The sequence below is a fragment of the Nannospalax galili genome, unplaced genomic scaffold (assembly GCF_000622305.1).
Source record: "Nannospalax galili isolate Female #2095 unplaced genomic scaffold, S.galili_v1.0 scaffold463, whole genome shotgun sequence".
Lineage (NCBI taxonomy): Eukaryota > Metazoa > Chordata > Mammalia > Rodentia > Spalacidae > Nannospalax > Nannospalax galili.
In genome coordinates this window covers 1,927,461-1,951,032 of record NW_008349529.1, presented here as the reverse complement: position 1 = coordinate 1,951,032, position 23,572 = coordinate 1,927,461, and the positions used below count along the sequence as shown (strand labels likewise).

Below are 23,572 nucleotides of genomic sequence, written 5' to 3'. Positions count from 1 at the left end.
CACCCATATGGCAGCTAACAACTGTCTGTAACTCTAGTTCCAGGGGAGCAAACAGTCTCTTCTCTCCTTTGTGGGCATTGCACGACACAGGTGCACTTACCTACATACAGGCAATACACACATACACATAAAATAAAAATAATAAAATATTTTTTAAAAGATTCTTAAATGAATATTTTTCACATTTGTATGAATATCTATAAATTTGTTGAAGAGGAATTATGTCAAAGAATTGTCGAATTGTCCCTCCTTGAGATTGCACTGATTCTACATGTATGAGAAACAGAGAAACCCAAACAGGGAAGAAGAAAGCAGGTATGGTGCCCTTGCCCCTGTCCTAGGGCCTCCTAGAAGAGAAAACAGTCACTTTCTGGCCAAGACTCTCATGGACTTCATTCTCAGCCCTTTGGAGATAAGGAAGGCTAAAAGGGAAATAGAAAACAAAACAGCTAAGATGCTTTAGCATTCACTTAAAAGGGGATAATGCAGAAAGAGAGAGGGGAGAGAGGCATTTTGTCACCTACCCCTAGGCTGGATGGTTTGAGGAGTAGTGGAGACTTAGTTCCAAGCTAATGTGGCGGTGGCCAGTAGCAAGAGTGACATCTACAGAGTTGTGGCTATTGGAGCAAGTGGCAGTGCTGCTGGGTGCACTGTGTTGTAGCTGTGAGCACATGTGAGGTGGCTCCTATCCCTGAAAAACACTTGGGTGGAACTTTGTAGGGTCCCCAGTCTATTTCTGTAGTAGTGGAGAAGGCAAGTGTTGGTAACACAGACACCATAAAACTCATTTACGGAGGATGTCCTTTTTCATTCTACGTCCTTGCTTTATTTACTCCAGGTAGGCCGTTGTTTAATAATAACAAAGTAGGGCTGGAGAAGTGGCTCAGCATTGTCTGCTCTTGCAGAGGACTCAGGTTCAATTCCCAGCACCTACATGGAGGCTAACAACTGTCTATATCTCCAGTTCCAGAGCATCTGATGCCCTCTTCTGACCTCCTCTGGCATTGCAGGACACAGGTGCACTTACATGCAAGTAGGCAATATACTCATACACATTAAATAATAATGATAATAATAAATGATAATAAAGTATTCTTCCTTGAGTTCTGATAATATATCTCATGCAAACCTGGGATGTCATAAAGTCATTTTACTACCTGCCATTTGGTTTTCCTGTCACTGAGTCCCTGCTCAGCAGAACTCTATCACAGCACTGTCCTTGTTTAGCAGACAGACTTCATTTTTCATGCTGACTCCTTGGCATTGTGTGGTGACAAAACTGTGCGTGGTCTGAATTGAGTCTTTTCTACCCTAAGATCTGGCTTAGCCTCCTGCAGAGGACTTTTGTTTTATGTTCCACTGTGTCTTCTTTGTGCCATTTCTTAATTCACACAGCAGAGAAGCTGTCATCACCAATTAACATTAATCAAGGGCCCCCTGGTTGCATGGCTGCACACGGACTTATTTAATATTCTCTTTGTTTTAGGTATCAGGTGGCTCCTTCAAATGAATTTTTAAGTATCTCAGTGATGGTGAAGAAGAACAGAGACATCAATTAGGAATCAAGAAGACGAGTCTGCAGAAAATGCTTAAAAGGGAGCATGAAAGGTTAATGTTAATAACTGAACATTTAAGAGTTTTTTCCCCAGTCAACAAATGACAAAAATAACAGGTCTATTTATTATTCGTAGAAGTAGCTAGGCAGCCTTCTATCCAGGCTTCTGCCCTTTGATCATCTTAGTGTTCTCTTATTGCAAGCCTAGTCTTCAAGGCCAAGGCTGAAACTTCCTTTTCTGATTTTTCTCTACCCTCAGGGATGACTCTCTGCTCCAAACTTTTCACCTCTTCTTTGGAAACCGAGCACAGGACATATAGTCTTATCATTGAATAAATATATATGAACATCTTTCCCAAATATGTCAGAGGAACCTGTGGGGTATTTCCACCCCCGCCGCACCATCGATCCTCAGGGTTAGCACAATGTTCTCAGGAATATTTATTGATGACGATGGCAATAACTCATTAAAATCAGTTGAAATTTTAAAAAACAGGTGAGAGGAGAAACAGAGCTGAGAGATTGGAAGCTGAGATTCACAAGCATATATATAGATCTTTTTGAGACAGGGTCTCCCTGTAGCCCCTGTAGCTGTCCTGGAACTCACTAGTAGACCAGGCTGGCCTTAAACTCACTGAGATCCTCCTGTCTCTGCCTTCACAATCATATTTAATAAAGCTTTTAACTTTAAGCCCCTGTATGTGCCTCTTTTCTGGAGGGGGTCAGAGACTGGAAGAGGAAGAGCATCACTAGAGGAAGTCAGTGCCTTGTCTTTGTGGTTTCAATAACATTCATTTTAACCTGCCTACCTTGCATTTATGTTTGGGGGCCTATTCCTTTTGATGCGGGGTAATAGTGTAACATAGCTGTGGCACTCATTTTCAGCCTGGTCGTCCTGGACAATTTCCTTTCAGGAAAAAGAAACATTGGGTTCTGGCGTGCATTCTGGAATGCAAACGCACCCTTTCACGTTCTATGATGTCAGGGAGCTGAGGCCAGAGAAGGCCGCTCTGAGGTAGCCGGCGGGTGCGAAGCCCCATTGTTGCGCGTGAAGGCGCCGGGGAGGACGAAGCTCCCGCGGGCCACGCCCTCCGCAGTTCCCGTAGCCTCATTGGCCGGCTCTCGCCCGCCATCCTTAGCCTTCCGCGGTCGGCGAGGGAGCGGGTTGGCGCCCTTCTAAGCGCTGGTTGGTGAAATCGTAATGACCGTAAGGGCCACCATTGGTCTTCAGGCTTCCAAAGGGGCGGGGAAAGGCGGAGCTACGGGGCTCCGGGCTGGAGGCGCCGAGTGCGCCTGCGCGTAGTCGGGGACGCCGGCCGAGGCTAATTTGCCAGGGAACCGACTGTTGTCGCCCCGCCCCCTCGGGGCTTTCAGTCCCGTTAACTGCCGCCGGCGGGGTCTGCAGCGCAGGGCGACATGCCGGTGCGCTTCAAGGTGAGGCCGGGGACCGCGGGGACCGTGCCGGGCGAGTGCGCCGCGCGAGGATCCTCGGCCGCACTGAGGCTGCCGGCCCGGAGCCAGTGCCGGGGTCCCTGGGATGCTTGGGCTCTTGGCGGTGCGCCGAATTGCTGGTGTGGGGAGAGGTCGATTCCGGGAGACGGTCACCCCGGGGCTAGGAGCGGAGACGGCGGTGGGGGTGGGGTGGGGGTGGCGCTTCTTAGTGGGATGCAGGCAAGGCTGGTTCAGTTTGGGACCCTGTAGGCTCTCAGTATCCATCACCTTTCCCTGTAAAACTTTAAAGTGTCTGTGTCTCCTGAAAGCTTGAGAAACGGGCCCTGAGTAGAGGGAGAGCGTGGATATAAGTACATAGTTGCTCGTTTGTTTTAGGATTTGTTAAATGTTCCAGGTAGCTGTCAGGGTCTAGCAACCCTTCCGCGCAACAGGTGACCATAGTGTTCTAGAAATACTGACTCTAATTCCCAAGGACTTGTTGCCAGAATGGGAGGGGCGCCAGCCTTTCTCTGGTTGCCTTTATTAAAAGGAACTAGGCATAATCCATAATAATCTTGCACGTGCGATTTAGGATAAATCTGTAGTGATAAGGGTTTAGGTTACCCGTTGTTAGATGAGCTCACACTGCAATTGGCGAAGCAGCAAAAGGACTGCCTCCCTGAGTCTCAGACTCCTCAAGCAACGGTTGTGAGGATTAAAGGATGTAACGCATGCTTAGCCCAGGGCTGGGTAAATATTAGCTCTTATTAAGGAGCTTGTCCAGGTTTATTATCATTCTTAGGCCTTTCAACCCCTTTTGGAAGTCGAGAAGATAGTTCTACTGATGCCTGCGTTTTAAAACAGTGATTTACGTTGTACTCAAATTGTACTTTACATTACAGGGACTGAGTGAATATCAGAGAAACTTTCTGTGGAAAAAGTCGTATTTGTCAGAGTCCTATAATCCCTCCGTGGGGCGAAAGTACCCATGGGCTGGACTTAGATCAGATCAATTAGGTAAGTTGAGCAAACTAATAGCCATTATAATTTGAGTAAGTGCTGGGCTAAGTTGACAAAACTGCTTACTAACTCATTCATATATTTAACAACTATTTCTTGATAGTGTACCATGCTCCTAGAGTATTCAGCAACTAGTGATATAACTGAAAGAAGAAATTCAGTAATTTACTAATTTCAAGTTGTGTATAAATAGCATGATAGGTAACATAGGGAAGAGTCGCATTGAAGGGAATACACTTTAGTTGTGCTGGTCTGGAAAGGCTCTTCTGGTGATGTGTGAGCCAGAATCTGAAAATCCAAGGGTACAGACCTGGGGAAGAGGACCCACAAAGCCTTGAGGAGTGGCAACTTAGGTAAAGTAGCTTGCTCCAGGTTCATAGTGAACTCAGGTTATGTTCCTCCTACTTACTGCACATGCTTCCTCCTCTACACCTTAGTGAATTTGAGCCCTGGGCCAACATGATGAGTATGATGAGAAGAGGTGGTTGGACTTTATTATCTGCTCGGTTTCTCCCTCACTAGAATATACGATCTCTGAAAGCAGGCTCTGTCTCCTTGTTCTTTGCCAATATAAACTCAGGGCTTTGAGACACTATGTTAAAACTAATTTTTAATTTATTTTTATTTTTTTATATGTTTGTGTGTGTGCAGGTAGAAATGTGTTGCATAAACATGTGGAGGCCAGAGAACAATCTTGGGTGGTGCTTCCTCAGGAACATTGGCCACCTTATTTTGAGACAAAGTCTCTCATTGGCCAGGAGCTTACCAATTAGCTAGACTGGCTGGCCAGTGAGCTGCAGGGATCCACCTGTCTCCACTCCCCAGTGCTCTGATTATAAGCATGCATCTCCACACCTGGCTTCTTTGTATGAGTTCTGGAAATCATACGCAGGTTACTGTCCTTGCAAGGCAGCTGGGCCATCTCCTCAGCCCTAAAACTAATTTTTGAATGAATAAATAAATCTGAAGTTGAACCTATAATAACTATAATCTTGAACTTTAAGTTTAATTAAACCTACTAAATTGACTTTAGGAAGCACACTGCTTAAGATTGTTGGGAGGGATTATATGAGGTGTTGCTTGGTTAGGGCCTGATGTTTGTACATAGATCAGTGCTTAGGGCTCTGTAGGTGATAGTGTGAGAATGACTGTGTGTAAGTCCCTCAAATGTTAGGTGTTTGGACCTAGGAAATGATAAGACTTATAGCTATGGTACCAGTCCTAGGAAGGTAGTAAAATTAGGAATGTGTTTGGATTAGGTTTGGCGAGCAGAAGGAAGAGCTCTTTTAGAATTCCTCTGAAGCATCAGGATTCTTGGCCCTGGGTGACTCTAATTCTCAGGCAGCATTCTAGAAAGCCCCTCTGCTCATAAGTCCTGGACTTCTGAGGCACCATTAGATTAAGAATGCCAAGTAAAGTTGTCTTTAAGTACAACCATCTCATCGAAGGCTGTAGGGGTATGATTGGACACACAGTTGGTCAGCCTGATTAACTGCCTTCTAGCCTTCTAGCTGAGATCAGCTTCATTCAAGGGCACAGTGGTGAGTAGAGACCTTGTAAGTGAAAGCATTTTAGAGCAGGGTGCATTTTGAAGGAAGGAGTGGTGGGGAGGAATGTTACGGGAATTTTAGGTAAGAACAAGGGCCAGAGCAAGAACTCCAGGCTATTCAGAAATGGAGGTGGCAGCTTAACTAGGAGCAACCGCAGCCTCACCTAGGACTGGCTGTTCTAACATAGTCTGTTTTCCTTCCTTGGGGATTTGCTGGTGCTTTGAGACAAAGGGTAGATGATCTGAGAACCTTCCCCTTTCATTTCATTACCCAGATTCCCACCCTGTGTTGAAGCAGAAGTCTTAAGATAGTGGGCTTCCAACTTTTTTGCTTTCATAGATCCTAAAAGAATTTAGAGGGTGGGGGAGAGTGACTGAGTGGTAGAGCACTTGTCCAACATATCAACATATTCAAGACTCTGGTTTTGATCCCCCGTGCACAAACAAAAAGATAAGAACATTTTGGTAACACCCTTCCTATTTCAAAATTGATCTTTAATTTTTTTTTTTGTTCTTACTTTTCACAAATAGTTTCAAAGGATGTTTTGGTATATTGGATACTGTATATATGCTTTACATATATTTTGTTAAAACTTTGGAGTTGTAAATTTGACTCATTCAATTTACAGAAAGTGTTCATTGTGTAATTTGCATAGTCAGCCTTCATTGGCAAATTAGTGGTTTTCTGTGAGAAAAGTCTACCTTTACCCTCTGATTCAAAGTTAAGGTGCATATGTGCATTCCCATGGCAGCCCTCGCACATCTGAACTTTAAGATAGGCGGATGGAAAAGGTGATGAAACAAGAGGCTGTTCATTTGTGACTTCTAGTCTCTGCCTTTGCTTTCCTGTCAGATATTTTCCCTCAGGAGTGACTTGGGCTTTCTTGTCCCCTTGTTTGTCTAGCTACCCGAGATCTTGTACTATGTCGAAGTGATCCACCAGTGTGGGTTTCAGGCTGGTTGAGGTGTGTGCCTGTCTTTTGTGAAGTGGGAGTAGGGTCACCAAAGGGACCATAGTAATAGCACTGTAGGTGGCAGGCAGATCAGTGGGAGGCAAGAGTACATAGGGAGTTGCAGATCTAGAAAACTCGAATTTCTGCTTACCCTTCTCCCACAGATGGCTTTGTGTGCCTGTCCATTTGAAGTCCCTTGGTCTAGGGCAGCCTGGGAGGATGGGACCCTTCGCTCAATGGCAGAAGCATCCCAGAGAGATGTGGTGGGTTTTACCTCTTGTCAGGTTTTCTGTCCGCCTTCCCTTTCCTTCCGCTGCGGTCTTGTTCTTCCTTACCCTGCGGCGGTCTTTCTATTTAAAGAATGGCCCCAAACTAGGGCACTGTCTCAGTGACTGTCATCACAAAGCTCCTCTTACCTCCGTAGAAGCTTAAGTTTTTAGATATTTGCTTGCCAGACAGAAGTATAGAGAAATTGTATCTGGCTCTTGTTAAAAGGTTCATTCTTTCTAATTCTCAGGAAATCAAGGCAAGAGTAGAACCAAGATCTAGCATAAGGACATCTCATCCCTTTGCATCTTGAGCTCTGCATAAGAGAAGCTTTGTGAAAAGTTCCAGATTTTGACAGACCAGGGCTTATTGTTCTGTTAAGTAGCACAGGAAAGTAATTAGAAACGGAAGGACACGGACTGCCTGCCTTGCCAGCTCCCTCATGGTGTGATTCCAGTTACTTGTGTGAGGATAACTTGAACATTGTGACCCCAATGTTTAATTTTTTGTTATGGTCAAACTTTTAATATTTCTTTAAAGCAAAATTAAATATTTGATGTTGAAAACTATACCTAGTTTTTAAAATCTAATAACCTGGAGGAATTTATGTGTTTATGTATATGTGTATCTCAACTTTTTTTTTATTACGTATTGTGTGTGCACGTGTATGTGTGTGTGTGTTGTGTTGTGGCACATGTGTGGAGGTCAGAAGATAACTTTTGGGAGTTGGTTTTCTCCTACCATGTGGGTCCCAGGGATGTCATCAGACTTGGCAGCAGATGCCTTTACCCACTGACCTGTGTTGTCAGCATCTCAACTGAATTTAAACTCTCTTTTTTTTCCCCCTCACAGGCATTATTAAAAGCTGTCTAACTTTGAGCTTTGGTAGCATCTACTTGCATGTGTTGTGTTTTGTAGGGATCACAAAAGAGCCAAGTTTTATTTCAAAAAGAAGAGTCCCCCACCACGACCCTCAGATTTCAAAATCCCTGGAGTGGAATGGAGCCATCTCAGAAAATGAGGTGGTTGTTCCGCCTGAACCCCAAGCCCCTCAAGCACCAAAACCACAAGAGGCAGAACAGAAAGAAGATGCTACCCAAGAAAGAGTTCTTTCACTAGAAGCCTCCCGGGTTCCCAAGAGAACCCGATCTCATTCTGCGGACTCCAGAGCTGAAGGGACTTCAGATGCTGTGGAAAAGCACCAGGATATTCTAAAGAACCATATACCAGTTAATGAAAATGTGGAGCTGGAACCTTCTATGAAACCTCTTTCAGAGAATGTAGATAGCAGGGTAGGAATATTTCTTCTCAAAATGTGACAGTCTTTTTTGGCTTCATTATTTCGGTACTATTACATTTTGTGTTTAGAATTTTCCCATTGTTGCTTTCTTGACCCGAGTCTGTGGTATAATTGCCAGGAGGCTGCTGACAAGTCACTGAGAATGGTCCTATTCTTACTACTAGATATTTTGTACTGGTTATATTAAGACATGCCTTCCCTGGATGGACAGTCTGCCTCTGGATTTTCATCAGACACCAGCACCTGAGTCCTAAGGGAGGGATCAAGTTGAGACAGAAAGGGAGTAGGCTGCTGCTCCTGGCTGGGGTGCTGAGCTGACACCTTCCTATCCCCATTTCACTTTCTTACTGTGTACCAGCAAGAAAACAAACAGAATCTCAGCTGATAGCAGGCAAAGGAAGGAGAGTTCTGGCTGGCCCTCAAAGGTCTTGCAGTTCTGCCCTCTTATGTCACAGCTGGCCTGCACCAGGTCCCCGCCAGCACATAAGCAGAGGCTGCAGGGCTGACATGTGGGGATCTCAACTGCCTCACATGTTTCCTTCTCCAGACCATTGCTTTCTGCCTAGTTCACTTCTACCACTGACTGGAACCCCAGAGCCGTTGGAGTGCTGAAGAGGAATCCATGGCTTGTTGAGGAAGCCAGGGGGCGTAGGGGGCCAAGGAAGGTGATGTGTGATTTTGCTGGGCAGGGGAAAGGTGGCCACAGAAGCAGCACGTTTGGAAAGGGCTTGGTGCTATGGTTTATTTTGCTGATTGATTGGTAGGCAGGAACTGAGAAATAGTTTTTTTCTGAGATGCATAATAGACCCTTAACAGTATTAAGGAAGGAATTTTTAAATAGTTTCACAGTTGAAAAGTGATTATTTAGCAGGTGAAAGTTCACTGTACAGTGGGGTACATGTAGTCAGCAACATGGTAAGGTAGTATGCATAGAGTCAGTAACATGGTAAGGTACACTTAAAACTTAGGAGGGTAATTGTAATGTTCTGTGTTTTATAGCACAATTTAAACTTAAAAAGAGTTTGAGTAGAAAAATTTAAAAGCTTTGAGTGGATTTTTCTCCCCCTAACAGTTGGATAGGCATCTGCGTAAGAAAGCTGGACTGACTGTTCCTCCTTCGAATAATGCCTTGAGAAATTCTGAATACCAAAGGCAGTTTGTGTGGAAGACCTCTAGAGAGACTGCTCCAGTGTTTGCAGCCAATCAGGTAGTTTAACAGATGGATGTTTCTGAGTTTTCTCATCTGACCGAGTAATACATATTTAAGTAGATCTAAGAGCTGAAAGATACTTAGTAGGCCTGCCGGTAGGTTCTAGAAGACTAAGAATCAGACTTTTGTTACAATCACACTATCCCTTATGGTTTATTGGAGTCATGTTATACTGTCCTGGGTTACTGACTTTCTACTAAATAGGAGGCAGGCTAATGAAAACTGGGGGAAGTGGTGTTTGCATGCCACTTTAGTTTAAAGAAATCATTAAATTGGCTATCTTCTGAAGTGTTTTGTTTATGTGACTAATATTATTTTTGCATGATTTCTGTTTTTTAAGAAAAACATAGCTGCCTTGGATATTTACTTTCATAAATATAAAATATATTGAAAGTAGCACTAGATTTGTAATTTTGCCCTGTATCAGTTGAATGCTGACAGGAATTGAGTTTAAATATATTTGTAAAATTCAGAAGGCATGGTGAGCTAAATGTGAGACTAGATGGCATTATTTTGCAGTTTCGGTGTCACACTGCTCTTGCTGATGCTCTGCTAACTGCTTAGCCATTGTCCTCTAGGCTCTCAGGCTCTGGACTCATATTCTTAACTATACTTTGAACTCCATGTTAGTATCTTCAGAAGTCCATGACTGCGTTGTCTTTTCTTTTTCCTGATCTTTATAGTTTTCTTTTTTCTTTAATATTTATTTTTATTTCATGTGTATGAATGTTTTGACTGTATATATGTATGTGTACCACATGGCATGCTTGGTACCTGTTGAAGTCAGAGGAGGGTGTTGGATTCCCTGGAACTGGAGTTACAGGTTGTTGTTAGCTGCCATGTGTGTGCTGGGAACTAAATCCGGGTCCTTTGAGGAGCACCGAGTACTTTTAACCACTGAGCCATCTCTTCAGCCCCTGTATTTTTTTGAAAGCATACACTATGTGCCCTGGATTCATTTTTCCTGTACTTCAGTGTTCACTTACATATATTCTATGAATGCCTAAAAACTGGGAGCATGATTAGATTGACTAGGAAATATCCTGAATGATCTTACGCTGACATAATCAGACCTCTGGTCATGTAAAATATGGCAGTTTTGCTTACTTATTACCAAAATATATGTTAGGACTATAGGAAAATTACAGTGATATGTACTCTTTTTAAAAAATTAACCTAATAAGTAGGAACAGTACTTCTTTTGCTTGCTTGCAAATATTCTTGGATAGTAAATGTTCCTAAAAAATACTTAAGCTTGAACATTGTGATTGTTCAGTGTTTGTAGAGTATTTCACCGGTAAACTAGAGCTGATTCATATCAAAGTCTTTTTGACAAATTTCACATGTCAAGGAAACTATTCTCTAGAGATGCTTTTTCGTAGGATCAAAAATACAATATGAAATAAGCCATGAAGAGTGTCTTCACTAGTAATTCCATTGCTTTCATTAAGTGAGGCATTCAAAGGCCTTTTGGAAGCAAATGCTCTGTTTCCATTCAAAGCCTATCCGTTTCAGATGTATGGATTGAAGGGCTCTGTGGTACGCTTTCAGTGCTTGTTGATGAGGGACCTTTTTTCCTTTTTTTCCTAAGGACATCATATTATTTAAAGGCGTCCTAACAGATTGGGGCTGGAAAGCCCTTGAGGTTATATTGTACTGAAAAGGTATACTGTTTAGATTGGGTCTATATGAAGAGGTCTTATTCAGTGTTGCAAAGCAATAATGCTGTATAGTTTCCCTGAGCTCCTTCTCCTCATTTGCTTTATGTAAAATGAGTGGTAATATACCAATACATGGGAACCATATTAAATATTATGGATAAAAGAGAACATTTTAAAAGAGAAATATAATAATTCCTGGAAGTTTTTCCTGCCTTAATGAAAAATCTAAAAATAAGCAAGCAAAGGAAATGGAAAAACAAAACAAAACAAAACAAAACCCACCCAAAACCAGATCGAACATATCAGACATATCAGGCATTCAGAATATTAAGAAATTTTTTTTGTTTCAGATAGAAAGAAAATTTCAGAGAAAAATACTCTAGAGCTGACAGCAGTTGCTTTAATAAAACTAATGTCTGTGTTCATATTATTAAATATGCTTATTTCATTTACCGTACTACTAAACTGATGGGAGGAAGGCTGGGGAACTCTGAGGAGAAAAGATAAATACGAATATGTTTATTATTTTTGCTTAAGTAGTATTTTGCTCACAATTTGAGTATTCATTCAAGACATACTAACAGATATAGAAATTTGACCTTTGGCTATTCATTAGATATGTGAAATGAAATCGCAATCATATACAGTTATGCTTTTTTTGTCCTATAGTCCAACTTTATATATGTTTTTAAAAGTAGTTAAACATATAAGTTCTGTTTTACTTAAACCAACCAGAAAATTAACTGATGAATTTTTGTTTTAAGGTTTTCCGCAATAAAAGCCAAATTATTCCACAGTTCCAAGGTAGTTCGGTCATCCATGAAACTGAATACAAAAGGAATTTCAAGGGCTTATCTCCAGTCAAAGAACCAAAATTAAGAGATGATTTGAAAGAAAATATAAATCTTGAAATATTATCTCCAGAAAAGGTATTCCCTGACTCCTAACCTTTTAACAAAAAGCCCATGGTTTTCAAGTCTGTGTGTTTTCTTTTACTGCCACCTGGAATCTCCTCCTTTTTGCTACCATTAATTCATTTATTTGTTCATTAAATGCCACGTGTTCGTTGAGTGCTTATTTGGAGCCAGGCCCTGGGTAGGTCCTGAGAGTAGAGGTTAGGAAACCAAGGCCCAGCAGCTCTTAGGCTAGTGGGGGCAGAGATAAATAATTAGCAGTCATACAGTAGGAAAGTCTTCCTGTCTAGGGTCAAATGATTGGCCTCACTAACAGTATTGTGAGCCCCAGGCGTAGCAGAAATTACAGAAACGTGTATTTTAAATTAAGCAGTAGAAATTCTAAGCAGTAGAAATTAAGCATATGTATTTTAAGAAACTTTTTTCTGTTCAGTTATAGCCAGTATAATTCACATTATTCAGTGAGTATAGACACCTGCATCTGTATTTGAATTTACAGATATTTTAAGTTGTGGCATCAGACTAGAATCATTGTTAATTGTAGGAAAATGAAATATGAATACTATTTTTTAGGACTCTTGTTATGTGATACTTTGTGGTTCTTAAAAAATAGAAAATATATGACTGAAAGTAAAATTATATACATTGTGCACAGACACACTTTATTTTTTTTTGGACCAATAACATTCTTGGGGGAAGAAGTGTTAAGTATTCTGTAAATTGTTTTTGTAACTTAATCAACAAAATTGCATTTAATTACTGTATCCTTGAATGTCAATTTGAGGACAAACTGAAGAACAAATTTAAGATTCCTGTTCAGTATGTAGTAACATTGTTTACTTATTTAGATGGTTTTTGTTAATAACATTTTTAAAAAAGTTTCCTTAGTCAGGGATCTAAACTCCTGATTAGGAAATGAAACTATATCTTAAGCTGTACTTAAAAAAATCTAACCAGATGCACTGGTTTCAAAACTTACTTATTGATTTTTTTTTTTTTTTGAGTTCTGTTTTCTTTAGAAGTTAGAACTTCTAAAAACAAAAAAGTAATAGACTATCCAAGCCAACCTTTATAACACCAATGTTTTTTTACTTTAACATGTGGCATATTTGTGCATAAAAGCTTAAATTATTTCCATTTTAGTATAATACGACAGACGATCCTTCAGAATTACAAGAGATGGCATCAAAAGACTCAGAGCAGCCTAAAAAGAAGCTTACTCCTTGGCGACACCAAAGGCTTGGGTATGTATTTGATAAGAAAATTATCTTATTTACATGGTCAACACACTGAAATACTTAATTCTATTTCATCTCTCATAGGAAGGTGAATTCTGAATACAAAGCAAAATTTCTGAGCCCAGCCCAGTATTTATATACAGCTGGGTCTTGGACACGTGTGAAGGAGAACATGTCCAGTCAGGTGAGTCTTCCAGTCTGTCTAACGGTTTTATGATGAGTTCCATTCATAATGTAAAGATGAATGATATAGTAATAGCAGCAAAAATTACAGGATCTTTAAGTTGTGTTCAGTAAGATAATATTTACCAGTGTGTTTACTGTTAAATGACCTCCTTAGACACTGATATTTATTATTAAAGCCGTATTTTAAATCATCAGACATCTGATTTTTTTAATCAGTTCAGTTTATAGAACTTAGCATTACTGATTTGGTTCTCATGGCGTCCCGACTTTCAGTGTCTCACTGAAGATCAGTTTTCCATCAGTAATGTACATGAAGGTAGGGCCCCTGCCAATGTGCACCACTGCAGTCCAGAGGCAAAGGGCAGGTGTAGCCTGAGCTCACACGGGTCCAAGTTCTACTGTTGGGTGCCCTGACATAGGGGAGAATCTCTGGGGACCTAATTATGGGTTTGAAGAAAGGGCAGTTATGAGAAATAGGGCTTCTTCTAGTCAACAGTGGAACATTTTGATTGTTATAAAATTAGCGTCTTTAAGACCAGATCCTGACAGTTTTCATCCTTTTTTCATATGCACAAGCTAAATTGAAACAGTTGTTTAGATCATAGTAGACATTCTTCTCTACCCATTGTTGTAAAGAAGGATAATTTGGATGGGGAATGAATTTCTTTATTTAGCTCTGCTTAATACTACGGCCAGCAATGTGCGTCATCAGCTTCTGAGGCGCAGTGCTAGCACATTGAGCTGGCAGTTCCCAGACAGATGTCCTGGCGCTCCTGTCCTCTGCCTGCTGCTTCAGGAGGTTCCTTTATTTCTTCCACTGCAGCTACTCCATGGCTGGCTGCCTGGGCATGGCTCGGGCTACACAGGCAGAGGAAGAGGCAGAGTGCCAAGTGTCCTGGGTTTCATTTGGGCCATCATTTGTCCGTTCTGGTGAATTCAAGTGACAATTTTAAGCATCCAAAGCAGTCATGATAGAAGTGCTTGAGCAGCTTAAGAGTATCCCAGAGCTTAGCAAGGAGTATGTGTCTAGGGAGTTGGATAGGGCAGGAGAAAACCTGGGAATATGGGCAGGACATCGTGGCCACTGGGGCCAGGAGGTAGGAGCTAGCCACTGTGTCCTGGCTAGGCACTTCACTAGGCTAAGTCATGAGAAAGGCTTGCTTTGGAAAGATTCTTTGCTACTCTGTGAGATTTCTTTAAACTAAGGTGAGTTGATATTTAGGCCTCAAATCTAAACATCTAATGAGAGGACTTTTTATTATGAATCATGGTAAGGTGAAGTTTCTTATCTTGCCCCAATGAAATTAATTCATATTATTAATAATAATTAAATTAATTTAGGGTCTACTTTCTCAAGGTTACCCATAACGGTATCATGGTGATGTAGCTTTTTGTTTGTTTTATTAATTATTACTGGTAGTTATACATAAGTTAGGAGAATAGTTTGTCTTAACTTCTTGAAGCAAAGTAATTAAAATTAAAAATTGGTGTTAGAAAACAACATAAATTATCTAAGAAATTAGTGATCAGTTTTCATTTAACTAGGTTGTAGACCTTTAATATGGACCATATTTTGCCCAAATATTAGTTTCTTTTTTTTTTCTGAAAGGTGTTTGTTGTATGTGACTAATAATGGGTACCAGAATATAAAGTCATCTTCTCCCTCTCAACATTTTTCTGGTGTATGTGTATATGTGTGTGGTGTATGTGTGCATATGCACATGTGCACTGCCTAAGTGTGTGTATATGGAGGCCAGAGGTTAATGTTGGGTGTCTTCCTCTGTCACTCTCCACCTTAGTTTTAAGACAGGGTCTCATTGAACCTGGAGCTCACTACTTAACTAGGTATGCTGTCACAGGATTCGCTTGTCTCTGCCTCCCAATGGTGGAATTACAGGGCAGCACCCTGACACCCAGATTTTTACATGGGTGCTGGGGCTCTGAACCCAGGTCCTTATGCTTGCAGAGCAAGCACTTTATCCATTGAGCCACGTTTTGAGTCATTACAATTTTCTAGTTCAGATACCGTTTTCATTTTCTTTTATATTGTTGAAATGTTGCACTTTCAGAATCTGTTTTTAGCAAAACCATTGGATGTTCTACCCTAAGTCCCAATACCTACTGATTTATATCTGGGGCAGTGACTTTGGGTATGCTTTATATTTCTCATAGTACGATGTGGCCACTTGCACTGCTGCTTTATACAGCGCCTTCCTAAAAGACAGGTCCTAATAACCAGCAAATGAAAATTGGTAGAGCCTCCTCCTCCTCAGCACAATTTCTGAATATTTTAAATTAATATTTGGTTTTGTTTTTTGAGAGAGGGTCTCATACTGTCTGACTTTGAATGGACAGCAATCTTCTGTCTCAGCCTCTGGAGTGCTGCGATTATAGGCGTGCATCACCATCCCTGGCACTTACATCTTTTGGGCCTGATTATTGATTTAACTTGTCAGGACAATCAGGATTCAAGATAAAGACCCACGTTTGAGAGATAGCCTATAATTTGACAGATGCTGTAAGAGCCAGGTAGAAGATTGCTCCTCATTTGGCAGTATGATTTTTTTGTTGTTGTTATTGCTTGAGCCAGGGTCTCACTGTGTAGACCAGGTTGGCCTCTATCTCCCAGAGATCAGCCTGCCTCTGCCTCCTGAGTGCAGGGAATTAAAGGTGTTCACCATCATGCCTGGCCCTTGGCATGATTTTTGAGAAAAGAAAATTGAATTTGATTTTTCTGCATGTAGATTTTAGATAACTTACAGCTGAATTTTTCAATTTGGAAAAAGTAATTCAGTAATGAAAATATTCTACTTACAATATTTAAATTTATTTTTCGTTGTGTGTTTGTGTGTCTGTGTGTGTATACATGAGTGTACATGTGTGCGTGTCCATGGAGGCCACAAGAAGGCACCGGATCCCCTGAAGCTGGAGTTAATGGGCAGTTGTGAGCCACCTGATGTGGGTGCTGGGAACTGAACTCCAGTCCTCTTTAAGAGCAGCAGCACTCTTAACCAATGAGCCATTTTTCCAGCCCCTGCTTATGGTATTTATATACTATAATTGGATGGCGTTACCTTGTGCATTGCTTTAGTTGAGAATGATTTCTTTTTATCCTTTTCAGTGGTTCTGCTCATTGGTTTTAGGGCCATTCTGGGTCCACGGTCATCTTTTTTTCTCTTTCTAGTAGAACACTTTACTTTGGGAGATGTCAGCCTCCTAAGTCTTCATTCTAGTTTAGAATTATAGACATTTAAATGTAAAAATATTACATTAGCACGAAGATAGATTATCCAGAAGGATGGTTGATAGAGAAAATTGAAAGCATTGAGTTTCAAATCTCAGTAGCAAATGCTGAGTTTTTATGCAACATCTTCTCTTTCTTTTTTCTAAATAGTTGATATCAAAAGTGGATCACTGTGTAGAGAGGGCCTCTTACCCATTCTCTCATTTGTTAAGCAGTATGGTGACCCCACGTGAATAGACTAGCCTCCTTGACTGCTCCTGCACTCTGCCCAGCACTCAAGACTTTAGTGACTGGACCCTCTTTTGAACTTCTCTTTTTAGTTTGTATCTCGTCTGTTTATTAGATTGTCTCAGTGTCATGTGACAGTTTCCGTCCAGGCAGCCTCCTTTGTCCTAGTGTAAGTACAGTGAGTGTGAGAATTTCTTGCTTCTCTCTGGTTGCTAGCTGTCTACCTCAGGTTACTGCTTGGGCCACACTCAGGACAGGTTAAGGAATCACCACTTGATGTGCTGCACTTTTCCCTCACCTCTAGAAGTACTTAATTCATGGGGAACACAGAGAAGTGATACTAAGGCATGTAGGCTTTATGTAGATATGGAAGCATTTGGTACATAGGCACCAACAGTAAAATGTGGAGTAGACAAGGCACTTTGTAACCAGTTTCCTAGGCATTCAGAATTCCTGAACTAGAAGCTCAACACGCTTAAATTATGTGTCTTAGTTCTGTTTGTTGATGCAGAAACCACCATGGTAATTTTCATTGAAGTGTGGGTGTTAATAGAAATCATTCACAAGCATAACTCATGTTTTTTAGTGGAGAAAACAGTACATCAAATTGTTCTTTAGGTTTTTTTTAGGTTTGGGTCGATAGAGGGTCTGCTGGGATTGTATGGTTTCTTATGCTTTTATAAGTGCTGTCTTTTGCTTGGCTATTTCCTAAAGAGGGAGTGCTCTCAATCCTTTTGCATTAAAAAAGTGTCATGTGGTTGGGAATGCTTTTGATCCCGGCACTCAGCAGGCAGAAGCAGGTGGATCTCTGTGAGATTGAGGCCAGCCTGGTCTACATAGTGAGTTCCAGGCCTGCTGGGGCTACAGGGAGACCCTGTCTCAAATAAAATGAAACAAAACAAAAACCTGTGTCTTGTTAAGGAGCTGAGGCTGTTTCTCCAGTTGCTTTTGCATTACCAACTTTCTTTTGCTTTTCTTTTTTCCCTTTAAGTGAAATGCAGTTCTAGTACACTGTATTTGATATTATTTTAATACTGCGGTAATCTACCTTTATGATAGGAAAATCATAGATGTTTTCCAAGAATAAGTATTTTAGGGCTGGCAAGATGATTCCGTGGATAAAAGGCACTTGCTATCAAGCCTGATGACCTGAGATCAATCCCCTCTTCCCACATGTTTGAAGGAGACCGACTCCCAAAAGTTATCCTTTGACCTTCACATGTATGCTGTGGCGTGCGCGCGCGCGCACACACACACACATACGCACACACAAATAAAATCAGTGCAATAAAATTTTTTTAAAAAAATAAAGATTTTGGAGCAAAATTGTAAGGGTTCAGCTTCTGTTTTTGATACTGTACAGTTGCATTTTCAGAAGCCAGCAGGTGGCAGTGTAATGTGTAAAATACAAGGATTTTGTAGGTATATGGGCTTCTCGTGACAGTTTATGACTTGCAGGTTAGGAAATTCAAAGCATTCTGTAGTTCATAGTAATTTTTAGAAATATCCTGTCACCTGGTTGAATATATCACTATTACTTGTTAGGAGTTTTTTTTTTTTAATTATATATTTAGTTAATACCTTTTTTTCCAAGTTGAGGTCTTGCTGACTCCAAGGGCACTGAGGGATTTGGAGAGGGCCACCCACAACTTTCACATTTGGAGCTTCTGTAGTGGTAGAAGCTGCATGTAAAGCTGGGGAATAAAGCCAGGCGGGAATTATTGGCATGTAAGTATTCTTCCAGAGGTGGGGAAATAGGAATAGCAGTCAAGTTACTTGTCAGCAGCAGCGTCATAGCCATGTAAGAATGTGACTGCTTCTAAAAGTAATATTAAGATGTCTTGGGTACTGAATTAAATATTACTAAGAGTCCAGGAAATATTGATTGACATGTTTGGTATGTACTTAGAAGGAGGAATAATAAGGTTCAATGTCTCACTGATTCCCAACAATACTCATTTATGGCATTAACCTGTCATTAAGTGTCTTTCTGTATTCCTCCCCTAGGGTTCTCTAAATGCCATGTGGTATGCAGAGGTTGGTTGCTTTTGAGTTCTTAAAAACTATAATAATACATAGAGTACTAGTATAATTTCAGCTGGATTAAAAAAGTATGTGTGAATACTTTTCTTAGCTGCTACAAATGTCTCCCTGCCTGTTAGTCAGAAGTAACTGCATTGTGCTTTTGCTTGGTTGTTTTAATTTCTGCTTAAATGTGCTGATGAGTATATGTGGCTGTTTTTACCTTCTTTTCCCATTGGACTTGGGCTGTATTTGTGCATTGGCTTTGAGATGTACTTGTTGGTATTTGTAAAGGAGCATTGGCAGTAATACATGATGTCTGAACTCTTTTGCGTAGGTTAAAGAACTCCGAGAAAAGGCTGAGTTTTATAGGAAGCGAGTTCAGGGAACCCATTTTTCTCGGGATCATCTGAACCAGATTCTGTCTGATAAGAACCGCTGTTGGGATGTCTCTTCGACCACGAGCTCAGAAGGAACCATTAGTAGCAACATCCGAGCGTTAGACCTTGCTGGGTGAGATGTTCTTTGTGAATGATGAGAAAAGTGTGTTGAACCTTACTTACTTGGATTGTAGAGTGCTGTAGGGGAAATGCCATGAGTACTTAAAGCCTGCCTCCTAGCCAAATGGAAATATGCAGCCACTTATTTCATTGTTTTAAATGTATTCCTGGTCATAACGCTATATACTTGGTCTGTGTATTTCTGTATAAACTACATAATTCTTGAAGGGTGAATTTATAATATTTTAACAACAACAGGACTGGAATGATTGTGTGGTAGGTATAAAAGAAAGAGTTCAAAGAGAAAGCCAACAATAAAAACCCAAGCGCATACAAGTTAGAGCATAGCTGTTACCATTCATGAATGGATTTTGTGGCTCAGATAGAACTTGCTTCCTATTTAAGAGAATTCTCTGCTGTTCTGAGCTTTAAAATGAGCATGACTTAACTAATCATAAGAAATAACACAAGACAAAAAAAAAAAAAAAAAGGCATGCCTGGCATGGGGGCGCATGCCTTTAATTCCAGCACATGGGAGGTAGAGGGAGGCGGATCCTTGTGAGTTTGAGGCCAGCCTGGTCTACATAGTGAATTCCAGGACAGCTGGGGCTACGAGGACACCCTGTCTTGAAAAAACAAAACAAAACAAAACAAAAAAAAGAAAAGAAATAACACACTGATTTATAGCAAATAAAATTGCCTTAACTTACAGTGTGCTAATGTAGTTATGCATACCAAATTGATCTGTAAAGCCTAATTATGTGACCTTTGGTTTAAAAGTTAACCACAAAATATAGTCTTTAATCATGCTTAGAAAGATGAATCTAAAGTACAAAATTTTGAATCCACATATTTATAGGTATGCTTGAGTTTGTATACAATGTGAGTCTAGAAACTGAACAAGTTAGACCATTTGGGGCCCTAGTTTGTGCATTTTGTGACTAAATCTGGCTTTTGTCTTCAGAGGTGCATATACGTGAAGGTAGGCACGAGGAAAAATATGTTAAATTTTGGACTATTTTAATAGACAGGTGACAACTCATGTATGGTGCTACACAGTAACTTCTTCGATACCTGGACAAGGCCATCAGTGTGGCTGAATGATAAGCTCATATTAATACAAACTAAAAAACTCAAACTCAGATTTAAAATAAAACTTATTTTGTTATGCAGAGATCTTACAAGCCATAAGACCTCCCAGAAACAGTCTCCTCCCAAACCAGAAGAAAAACAAGTTGTCTTGGAAGATCAGCCCCAGAAAAACACCACTGGGAACTTGGACCTGTCAGAGGAGCCCACCATGCCTGTTAGAAGGCGGCTGGCTTGGGATACAGACAACGCTGATGAAGACACACAGAAACAGCCCAGAGGGGAGGAGGAAGAGCAGGAGGAAAGGACAAAGGACAAGCAGATTTCTCTGAGAGAGCTGGAGGCTCTGGACACTTGCGAGAAGGCTAAGGCAGACAGAGCTAAAGAAGGGTGAGATTTGGATTTCTCAGTGTACAGAACAATCTAGTGCATGACTAATACATACTTGTTTTGTTGCTAGGTATAGGATTTATACTTTAAGTTTTATGACTAATATGAAACAGGTGTTTCACTTTAGTGCCTTGAAGTAGGCACTGCTCTATGGTATATGCCTGTGTTTTGCTTCAGACACTGGTGTCACCCTAATTGCTAACTGAGCACTTAAACACTGTGCGACTTGAGGAGGAAGTAGGGTTGCTTTCATTTATGTCCTGGGATTATGATTTGCCGGACTTGCAGGCGTGCCGGGAAGATTTTACGGAGAAAAATCCTATTCATTAATATCAGCTAATTCTATCAAAAAAGAAAGGACAGTGTTTTGTAATATTTTTTAAGGAGTAATTTCTGAAAATAGCTAATTCCTGTGGTTTCATGTGTTATAAATGGCTTGGGGGAGGGGTGGTTCCTTGCCATTGAGAATGGTACATTTTGTCTGCAGTCCAAACCCTTTGTTCACTCATGGACATTGTAGCTACATGGAACTCGCTGAGTAAATGGGAGAAGTCTGAGCTGTGGCGTTGCTGACTTGCAGTGGCTTTCCCACTGTCTTCTAGTATTTAGTTCCTCTTAACTACATGTGGAGTGAGGATTAGAAAAAAACATTGTTTTTGAGGTAGGGTTTCACTGGATAGCCCAGGTTGGCTTGGAACTCATGATGATCTGCCTCCACCTCCTAAACAGTAGGATTATAGGCACATATCCCCACAGACTCCTGCATATGAATTTAATTGGTATTTTTTTCAAAAAAAAGTAGACTTCTCTTAGACATTTTAGGCTTTATTATCATACAATGATGATGATATAGTTTTGTTCATATTTTCTGGAAGACATACTTCCTAACAGATTGTTTCAATTCATAGGTCAGATTCTTCTTTATCCTCAGGAAAGGGGGGCAGGCTTCCTACTCCAAAGCTGAGAGAACTTGGAATCCAGAGGACTCACCATGATCTTACTACTCCTGCTGTTGGTAATAATCAAACACTGTGCAGTTCTTAACCTGCGTTTTTTTTCATAATGATTATTTAGAGTAACTGAAACTGGCTCCTGCATTGTTTTCCAGGTGGAGCTGTTTTAGTGTCACCATCTAAAGTGAAGCCGTCAGCCCCAGAGCAGAGGAAAAGAATGTCTTCCCAGGATGACTTAGAAACTCCGAGGAGTGACTTTACCAAGGTAGACATTTGTGTTTTGGAGGAAGACTTGTCTTCCAGGGCTGATTTCCTTAGTCTCATGTAGTAAATGAATGATAGGTGCAGGTCTCCTGTATGTTAGAGAGACTGCTGTTAACCTCTTAGTAAGGTAAAGCCTTATTTTCGGTCTTGGCATTTCATTGCTGCTGATCTGCTTTCAGATATTCTTAGTAGTGACTCAGCGGGAAGGGAAGAATAATAATTATTTATTATGCCATAGTTGTACTCCAACTGTTTTCCAGGCACTGTTTCAGCACTGGAGATACAGCTCTGAACAAAACAGACAAAGTCCTGGTCCCCTTGGAGCTTACATTCTTCTGGAGGGTGGGGCCATAGTCAAGGTAGCTAAGGTAGAACCTGTAGATAGTGATCAGTGCAAGGTGCAAAATAAGGCAGGGGAAGTGAGTAGGAGATGGCCAAGGAGGTCCTCACGGACACGGTGGTATTGGAGCAGAATCTGAAGAAGGTGAGAAGGCATTCTAGACAGAAATGCAGAGTCTGAGGTGAGAAGATGCCTAATTCATTGAGGATCAGCCATGTGTTCATGTGACTGGGGCAGAGAGTAGTCTAGGTAATGGTGCTTGGGATATTATGGTGTACTAAATTGTTTAGGGCTTTGTAGAGCATAGCAAAGACATTGAATGTTACTTTAAACGAGATGGGAAACATTGGAAGGGAGAGAAGTGACATGAATTGACTTAGGTTTTTCCAAAGCCACTGTAGCCATTGTGCTGAATGGACAGCAGGGAATAAGGACAGGTGAGTTAAACCAGCTAAGAGTTAATTACTAGATCCAGGAAGAGGTGTTGATATTTTGGATCATGGTGGTAGGTGGTGAAGGTCATCTGATGAAGTCCAGTTCTGGATACACATTGAAGGTGTATGTGCCAAGAGTTGCTGATGGATAGAATACAGAGTGAGAGATAGAGAAGAAGAATCAGAGATGACTGAAAAATTTTGACTTGGGCACTAAAAATGAAGTTTCCTTTTAACTGAGATAAGGAAGACAGTGTAAGAAAAAGGTTTGTCAGGAACTAGCAAGAGTTCACCTGTTTAGAACATATTAAATTTGAGACGCTTACTAGTTGTACAAGTAGACATGCTGAATGGGGAGTTGACTCTACATATGGATGTAGAGAAGCTGGGATGCAGAGACGTATTTGAAGCTCTGTATCCCATGTAGGTGGTAAGGTATTTGAAGACTTGGAGGTCTGGGGAGTAGGTCTAGACAGAAGGGTAGGTGTGAACACATTTGAGCCTCAGGTTTTTGACATTAGAAAGTTGAAGAGTAACCAGAAAAAGGCAGGAGAGGAGCAGTCAGTGAGGTGGTGACAGTCAACAGTGATGTCCTGGAGGTCAGAGAAAAGGGAGTGTGGATGCTGCTGATGACGTTGGGTATGAGAACTGACTATTGGATTTAGCAACTCAAGTCAGTGAGAACCCTGCAAAAGCCTAAAGCAAGTAATTCATGAGAGAAGAAAGAGGGAAGGAATGAGACAGATGACACCTAGACATCCTCCCTCCCTCCCTCCCTTCCTTCCTTCCTTCCCTCCTTCCTTCCCAGACATCTCCCTCCCTCC

General features: G+C 41.0%; 1 protein-coding gene across 2 annotated transcripts in view; it reads left to right on the top strand.

The window, feature by feature from the left end:
• The first annotated feature begins 2,853 nt into the window (after positions 1-2,853).
• Mdm1 (Mdm1 nuclear protein) overlaps positions 2,854-23,572 on the top strand; it is a 31,149-nt gene continuing 10,430 nt past the window's right edge. The window contains exons 1-12 of one of the 2 annotated variants that reach the window (XM_008846963.3): positions 2,854-2,989; positions 3,889-4,003; positions 7,694-8,067; positions 9,148-9,282; positions 11,711-11,875; positions 13,004-13,104; positions 13,183-13,282; positions 18,764-18,793; positions 19,116-19,291; positions 20,452-20,757; positions 21,666-21,772; positions 21,866-21,975. In XM_008846963.3, the coding sequence (XP_008845185.1) occupies positions 2,972-2,989; positions 3,889-4,003; positions 7,694-8,067; positions 9,148-9,282; positions 11,711-11,875; positions 13,004-13,104; positions 13,183-13,282; positions 18,764-18,793; positions 19,116-19,291; positions 20,452-20,757; positions 21,666-21,772; positions 21,866-21,975 (1,737 nt within the window). In that variant the 5' untranslated portion in view covers positions 2,854-2,971. The remainder of the gene's footprint in view (positions 2,990-3,888; positions 4,004-7,693; positions 8,068-9,147; positions 9,283-11,710; positions 11,876-13,003; positions 13,105-13,182; positions 13,283-18,763; positions 18,794-19,115; positions 19,292-20,451; positions 20,758-21,665; positions 21,773-21,865; positions 21,976-23,572) is intronic. The other variant, XM_008846964.3, reaches the window with a different exon arrangement.